Source organism: Salvelinus namaycush, unplaced genomic scaffold (assembly GCF_016432855.1).
Source record: "Salvelinus namaycush isolate Seneca unplaced genomic scaffold, SaNama_1.0 Scaffold341, whole genome shotgun sequence".
Taxonomy (NCBI): domain Eukaryota; kingdom Metazoa; phylum Chordata; class Actinopteri; order Salmoniformes; family Salmonidae; genus Salvelinus; species Salvelinus namaycush.
Window position 1 is genome coordinate 45,179 of NW_024060353.1, and position 8,439 is coordinate 53,617.

The window sequence follows — 8,439 nt, forward strand, 5'->3', positions numbered from 1 at the left end:
CAGTTTGCAGACACATTGTGATACATTTTGTTCACTAACACGATTCTTAGTACTTTTGATACATCCAGTGAGTCAACACTGTATCTGCCACCACACGCACACACACCCACACACACACACACACACACACACACACACACACACACACACACACACACACACACACACACACACACACACACACACACACACACACACACACACACACACAGAGACAAACACACACACACACACACACACACACACACACACACACACACACACACACACACACACACACACACACACACACACACACACACACACACACGGTGAGATTTCTATAAGGAAGGCGTGGTTGAGTTTCCTAGACTACAGAGGCGTGTCCTATCGAACTTTCAAACTCAGTGACGCTCCAGTGGGCGTGGTCGGTCCCAGGAACTTTCGTCCGACAGGAGCTGAGCTGCGTCCAGACTCTTCCTGATGTTGCTAGAAAATTCTCGAACTTTCTGCGCGGGTATAAACTAGAATGGGTCCCAAGCGGAGTGTCGCGCTGAGCTGACAGAACGGTAGCGTTCTTCAACAGTATGTGTGAAGTTCAGGTTAGGCTTTCATACGTTTATTTACCATTCCATAGATAGACTGCCTGCAAGCGGACCAGCGCATTTAAAGAGAGAGACCCGTCTACCTTGTGTGAATTTGATTGACAGTCAGCACAGGCTCAAGCAAGGGAACTTTAAACTATTTCTCGCAGCTATTCGGAATAAACACACCGACAGCTAAATGGTCAAAATGGGTAAAGACTACTATAATGTCCTGGGCATACAGAAAGGAGCGACGGAGGACGAGATCAAGAAGGCGTATCGTAAGCAGGCTCTGCGTTACCACCCGGATAAAAACAAGGCTCCTAAAGCCGAGGATAAGTTTAAAGAAATAGCTGAAGCTTATGACGTTCTGAGCGACCCAAAGAAAAAGGACATTTACGACCGATTCGGTGAAGAAGGTAAGTGTTCTTTTTAATTACCAGACGCAACAAGTTATTATTGAAAGTGAATAAATACACTTTGTTTTTCAAAATGCTTTAGTTAGGTAGGCTTATCGGAAAAGATTTCAAAACTGCGATTATAAAGATGTAAAGCTGAATCATTGTCGCTGGATATTTAGATGAGTATTAAGGCGAAGAGGCATTTCAAGATCTGTCTCAAGAACCTGCCTCTTTCCTCTGATAATCTACTCTTCTTCAGTGGTGCTGAAATCGTTGTTGTATTTCTAGTGTTCTAACGCATTGGGCCACAGAAGTTCCAAAAACAAACGCTATATGCTTATAACAAACCAAGCAACACCTCATAAGCCAACCCTCCTTGGCCTGTGTGAGCAACAGCTTATAAGCCTACCTTTCTTAGCCCATGTGAGCTATATTTTAATACTGGAAAGGGCAAGACACAGCAGGCTTATTGTATCTATCCTTTTTTTCCCCTTTTCCATTCGTATGATTGAGCTGCAAGGGATTAGCGAGTTCCAACAAGAATCCCTTGCAGCACAATCATAAGAATGGAGAAGGAAAAAAAACGGATAGATACAATAACACTGCTGATTGGCTGTACGCCAAGAGCGGAGCGGCGAGGGAGAGGTGCGCGCCCACTACTGGAAGGTTCTGGCGCTGACGTCACAGCGGGGCGGAGAGTTTGACTTTGACAGTTTGGCACGAGCCTGTCAGCCAGCTTCTCAAACGACAGATGGTGTGGTTGTGTATTCCTAGTACCTACAGTAGACCGAGGTTACAACGGTGCTGCTGTGTTCTTATCAGTTGTCTTTAAGGACCAGGCTAGATAACTCAACGGTCAAGCTGCATTATTCCGTGTATAGCAACAGACACTGTAGACCACAGGAGGTTGGTGGCACCTTAATTGGGGAGGACGGGCTCGTGGTAATGACTGTGGTGGAATGGTATCAAATACATCAGACACATTGTTTCCAGGTGTCTGATGCCGTTCCATTTGGTCTGTCCTGGCCATTATTATGAGCCGTCCTCCCCTCAGCAGCCTCCCATCTAGCCCTCCACACAGAGCGTTCCTCCCATCTAGCCCTCCACACAGACGCGTCGTTCCTCCCATCTAGCCCTCCACACAGACGCGTCGTTCCTCCCATCTAGCCCTCCACACAGACGCGTCGTTCCTCCCATCTAGCCCTCCACACAGATGCGTCGTTCCTCCCATCTAGCCCTCCACACAGAGGCGTCGTTCCTCCCATCTAGCCCTCCACACAGATGCGTCGTTCCTCCCATCTAGCCCTCCACACAGAGCGTTCCTCCCATCTAGCCCTCCACACAGACGCGTTCTTCCCATCTAGCCCTCCACACAGACGCATTGTTCCTCCCATCTAGCCCTCCACACAGAGCGTTCCTCCCATCTAGCCCTCCACACAGACGCATTGTTCCTCCCATCTAGCCCTCCACACAGAGCGTTCCTCCCATCTAGCCCTCCACACAGACGCGTTGTTCCTCCCATCTAGCCCTCCACACAGACGCATTGTTCCTCCCATCTAGCCCTCCACACAGACGCATTGTTCCTCCCATCTAGCCCTCCACACAGAGCGTTCCTCCCATCTAGCCCTCCACACAGACGCATTGTTCCTCCCATCTAGCCCTCCACACAGACCCATTGTTCCTCCCATCTAGCCCTCCACACAGACCCATTGTTCCTCCCATCTAGCCCTCCACACAGACCCATTGTTCCTCCCATCTAGCCCTCCACACAGACCCATTGTTCCTCCCATCTAGCCCTCCACACAGACCCATTGTTCCTCCCATCTAGCCCTCCACACAGACCCATTGTTCCTCCCATCTAGCCCTCCACACAGACCCATTGTTCCTCCCATCTAGCCCTCCACACAGACCCATTGTTCCTCCCATCTAGCCCTCCACACAGACCCATTGTTCCTCCCATCTAGCCCTCCACACAGACCCATTGTTCCTCCCATCTAGCCCTCCACACAGACCCATTGTTCCTCCCATCTAGCCCTCCACACAGACCCATTGTTCCTCCCATCTAGCCCTCCACACAGACCCATTGTTCCTCCCATCTAGCCCTCCACACAGACCCATTGTTCCTCCCATCTAGCCCTCCACACAGACCCATTGTTCCTCCCATCTAGCCCTCCACACAGACGCATTGTTCCTCCCATCTAGCCCTCCACACAGACGCATTGTTCCTCCCATCTAGCCCTCCACACAGACCCATTGTTCCTCCCATCTAGCCCTCCACACAGACCCATTGTTCCTCCCATCTAGCCCTCCACACAGACCCATTGTTCCTCCCATCTAGCCCTCCACACAGACCCATTGTTCCTCCCATCTAGCCCTCCACACAGACCCATTGTTCCTCCCATCTAGCCCTCCACACAGACCCATTGTTCCTCCCATCTAGCCCTCCACACAGACACGTTGTTTCCACACCCATGGGTGCCACTGCACATAGAAAATGTTTACACAACTTCTATTGAAAGAAGTCTGGACCAGAGCCACAAATGTTTAACTCTCCCTCTCCTCTCCAGGGTTGAAGGGAGGAGGCCCCCCAGGAGGAGGGGGTGTTCCCGGGGGCCCTAGTTTCAGCTACTCCTTCCAGGGTGACCCCCACGCCATATTCGCCGAGTTCTTCGGGGGCCGGAGCCCCTTCGACCAGTTCTTCCCCCGAAACGGCGGGGGCCCAGACGGGGACAACATGGACACTGACGATCCCTTCGCCCGTTTCGGGATGGGGGGGTTCCCCCGTTCTTTCAGCACAGGGATGGGCGGAGGGGGGATGGGGGGGCAGATGGTTGAGAAGCACCAGGACCCACCCGTGCTCCACGACCTCAGGGTGACCTTAGAGGAGGTTGGTTGGTTGACTTATTTTATTTGACAATTCAAAGTAAAAGTTGTCTAGGATAACACCATGAAGTCCATGCCTCATTTCCATCGTGGTCCTTTTTAAAGGTTCTCTCAGGCTGCACGAAGAGAATGAAGATATCCCACAAGCGGCTGAACGCAGACCGACAGACCATCCGGACGGAGGACAAGATCCTGGAGGTGGAGATCAAGAAGGGATGGAAGGAGGGGACTAAGGTCACCTTCCCTAAAGAGGGGGACGAGACGCCGACTAACATCCCGGCAGACGTGGTGTTTGTGGTCAAGGATAAGCCACACCCGGTGTTCCGGCGAGACGGCTCTGACATTGTTTACCCCGCCAAGGTCTCCCTCAGAGAGGTAAGGCAGAGTGATCTGAACTTTAACTAAACTAAATATACTTTGTTTGTATACGTTGCTCTCCAAGTGCTCGCTAAAACAAATTGATAGTACTTAGAATGACAATAATTCTTGAACCTACAGACAACTATTTGTACGTAGACTAGAGTGATGAAGTGTAACATCTCTCTCCCCCTATTCTCTCTCTCCATCTCTCTCTCTCCTTCAGTCGCTGTGCGGCTGCACGGTCATCGCCCCCACGTTGGACGGCAGGACAGTAACCGTGACGACAGGGGACGTGGTGCGTCCGGGGATGAAACGACGCATCACGGGGGAGGGGCTTCCTCTGCCCAAGCGGCCCGATCGCCGCGGTGACCTGCTGGTGGAGTACGAGGTGGCGTTTCCGGAGAGACTGAGTCAGAGTGCCAAGGAGACCATCGCACAGGTGCTTCCACCCTAGTCCTGACCGCTATGAACTATGAACTTGTTAAGGACAAACCGGACGGAGCCGACGAACAGTGAAAAGCAACAGGTGGCTGTCCTCCCTATCGCCTCTGACCAAAGAACGTTTACCGCTGCCATTTTCTGTTCATTTCCAGACCATTCTGCGTGTTGAATCACCATCGTTCGTCGACACCCATCAGGTGACCTACTGCGCACGGCCAATGTTCGTTATGGTGTCTCTTGTCCTTTAGTTGAGAACTGCCACTTTGGACCTCGTGAGTCCACTTCAGAACCACTAGTGAACTGAGGAAAACCTGCAACTCATATTATTCAAAAAGCATCTTAGAGTAGGCATACTGATCTAGGATCAGTGTAGCCTTTTAGATAATAATGCATGTGACTACATGGACAGGGGGGCACCTGATCCCAGATCAGCACTCCTGCACTGTAGAACCAGAGAACATCATATACATGTTGTTTAGCTTCCTTTTAGTATGAGCCTCTTTTTATCTCTACTTCCCCACTGGTGAATGTTTCCATGTACAGACTAGAGCCATTGGCTTGTTAGCAGTGGTTTCCAAACCTCTTCTCTGGGACCCTCAGACATTTAACACAACGTTGTAGCCCTGGACTAGCTCACCTGATTTACCTAGTCAAGGGCTTGATGATTGGTTGATATGAGAGAGAGAGAGAGATGTGAGAATGAATGGACATTTACTGCCAGAGAGACTGTTGGAGTAAGAGATCACCTGATTCACCTAGTCAAGGGCTTGATGATTGATTGACTAATGTAATCAGATGTTCTGGCTCTTGAGTAGATGAAATCCATTTGTCTGTGGGTCCCCCAGGAGAGGTCTGAGAACTCCTGTTTTGGGGGATTAGATTGTATCTCTTGGTGGCGTTTCTTTGTAGATGACGTCTCTTCATGTAACGATTCTAGGGGTTTAGGTATCATGGGTGGTTTTCATGGCTCTGGATTCTGATCAAATCAATAGAAAGTATTGCCACTGATCACTGATCAATACCCATAGTCTGATAATACCCATAGTTAATGGTTTAGAAGAGAAACAATGCTATTTGAATGCATAGAAATATAATCTATAGACCCGACCTTCCCATTCAAGTCAATGCTGATTCTATTTCTATGCTTGAAAGGTCTTTACTTTTCCAGGATGCCTACAATAACAGGGTGGAGGGAAGTGTGAGGTGTGTTTTTCAGCTAGCGTGTATGAGTTAGCTGACTAGGTGAACTTTTTGTACAGAAACGGTTGGAATGTGTGACTTGCTGTAGGATCTGGGCTTTGTATGGTGCAACTGTTGGATTGTGTACTATCATGAGATAGGATGTTAGCACAGTAACCATGGGAGATATAGGCCTTCATGTTAAACCCATAGCATTCCTCTTTACTGAATATTATACACGACATGTATTGTTGCTACCTGTTGTTGATGCAGCAAGTGAGAACTGTCCAGAAACTGATATGAAGCTGTGTTTATCGAGCAAAGAATATCAACTTTTGCTTTGTAATGATCTATGCATTTAAATGAAAGATCCCTCACCTCAATATAGAGGCTATTATTTCTCCTTCACATCAGGAACTAGTTTTTATATTTAAATCATGTCATTCAGATTTAAGGAATACCTTTAAGAAAACGTTAACCCTGGACAGAATCTTCTACAACTGCAACCAGACTTTGAATTTCTTAGTTTACTAAACATTTCCCACGTATGTATTATATTTCTGAACAGTTTTCTATACACAGAATGTATTTTCTACATAACTTTCATAAGAAAATAAAGTTTTCTTCTAGATAAACGGATCCTTGTTTCTCTTTCTGGAAAGATGTGATGAACGTGTTGTAACAGTGTGATCTGGTATGAAGACGTCTTTTGGCTTGAGACGCGCCGGGGCCTCTTCTCAGCCTGTGTCTCTGTATGCTGATGACTCAACGCTATACACGTCAGCTACCACAGCCAGTGAAATCACTGCAGCGCTTTACTAAGAGCTGCAGTCAGTTTCAGAATGGGCGGCAAGAAATAAGTCCTAAATGATTTAGAAAACTAATAGCGTTGTATTTGGCACAAATCATTCACTAAACCCTAAATTGAGCAAGTTGAGGAGACTAAACTGCTTGTAGTAACCCTGTATTGTAAACTGTCATGGTCAAAACATATTGTTTTGTCCAGTTATGTCCAGTCGTGTGGTCAGGCGCCACAAAGAAAGTCTTAGGCAAATTAGAATTGTCCCAGAACAGGGCAGCACGGCTGGCTCTTAAACGTACACAGAGAGCTAATGTTAATAATATGCATGTCAATCTCTCCTGGCCCAAAGTGGAGGAGAGATTAACTTCATCACTACTTGCATTTGTGAAAAGTATTGCCATGTTGAATGCAGCGAGCTGCCTGTTTAAACTACTAGCACACAGCTCAGACACCCATGCATACCCCACAAGACATGCCACCGGAGGTCCAGAACAGACTATGGGAGGTTCACAGTACTACATAGAGCCATGGCTACATGGAACTCTATTCCACATCAAGTAACTGATGTAAGCAGTGAAATCAGATTTAAAAACCAGGCAGAACTACACCTTATGGAACAGCAGAGACTGTGAAGAGACACACACATGATAACATACGCACTCCACACACACGTACAGTACACATGTATATTGTGTTGTAGAGTAGTGGCCTGAGGGAACACATTGTGTTGTAGATATGTAATGTTTTTAGAATTGCATATAACTGCCTTAATGTTGCTGGACCCCAGGAAGAGTAGCTGCTGCCTTGGCAGGAACTAATGAGGATCCATAATAACCCCCAGGAAGAGTAGCTGCTGCCTTGGCTGGAACTAATGAGGATCCATAATAACCCCCAGGAAGAGTAGCTGCTGCCTTGGCAGGAACAAATGAGGATCCATAATAACCCCCAGGAAGAGTAGCTGCTGCCTTGGCAGGAACTAATGAGGATCCATAATAACCCCCAGGAAGTGTAGCTGCTGCCTTGGCAGGAACTAATGAGGATCCATAATAACCCCCAGGAAGAGTAGCTGCTGCCTTGGCAGGAACAAATGGGGATCCATAATAAACCCCAGGAAGAGTAGCTGCTGCCTTGGCTGGAACTAATGAGGATCCATAATAACCCCCAGGAAGAGTAGCTGCTGCCTTGGCAGGAACTAATGAGGATCCATAATAACCCCCAGGAAGTGTAGCTGCTGCCTTGGCAGGAACAAATGGGGATCCATAATAAACCCCAGGAAGAGTAGCTGCTGCCTTGGCAGGAACTAATGAGGATCCATAATAAACCCCAGGAAGAGTAGCTGCTGCCTTGCCAGGAACTAATGAGGATCCATAATAAACTCCAGGAAGAGTAGCTGCTGCCTTGGCAGGAACTAATGGGGATCCAGAATAAACCCCAGGAAGAGTAGCTGCTGCCTTGGCTGGAACTAATGAGGATCCAGAATAAACCCCAGGAAGAGTAGCTGCTGCCTTGGTAGGAACTAACGAGGATCCATAATAAACCCCAGGAAGAGTAGATTCTGCCTTGGCAGGAACTAATGAGGATCCATAATAAACCCCAGGAAGAGTAGCTGCTGCCTTGGCAGGAACTAATGAGGATCCATAATAAATCCCAGGAAGAGTAGCTGCTGCCTTGGCTGGAACTAATGAGGATCAATAATAAACCCCAGGAAGAGTAGCTGCTGCCTTGGCAGGAACAAACGAGGATCCATAATAAACCCCAGGAAGAGTAGCTGCTGCCTTGGCAGGAACTAATGGGGATCCATAATAAACCC

General features: G+C 48.1%; 1 protein-coding gene across 1 annotated transcript; it reads left to right on the top strand.

Annotated features, from left to right (window-relative positions):
* Nucleotides 1-518: 518 nt before the first annotated feature.
* LOC120040318 (dnaJ homolog subfamily B member 1-like) lies at nucleotides 519-6,458 on the top strand. Its single transcript, XM_038985511.1, has 4 exons — nucleotides 519-982; nucleotides 3,532-3,851; nucleotides 3,953-4,222; nucleotides 4,431-6,458. The coding sequence occupies exons 1-4, from the start codon at nucleotides 763-765 to the stop codon at nucleotides 4,659-4,661; spliced, it is 1,041 nt and encodes a 346-aa protein (XP_038841439.1). The 5' UTR covers nucleotides 519-762; the 3' UTR covers nucleotides 4,662-6,458.
* The last annotated feature ends 1,981 nt before the right edge of the window (nucleotides 6,459-8,439 follow it).

Excerpts from the sequence above, each read along its gene's own strand:
- LOC120040318 (XM_038985511.1), top strand. The coding sequence starts at position 763 with ATGGTCAAAATGGGTAAAGACTACTATAATGTCCTGGGCATACAGAAA. Across the intron at positions 983-3,531 it reads CGACCGATTCGGTGAAGAAG|GGTTGAAGGGAGGAGGCCCC; the intron begins GTAAGTGTTCTT and ends TCTCCTCTCCAG. Across the intron at positions 4,223-4,430 it reads CCAAGGTCTCCCTCAGAGAG|TCGCTGTGCGGCTGCACGGT; the intron begins GTAAGGCAGAGT and ends TCTCTCCTTCAG.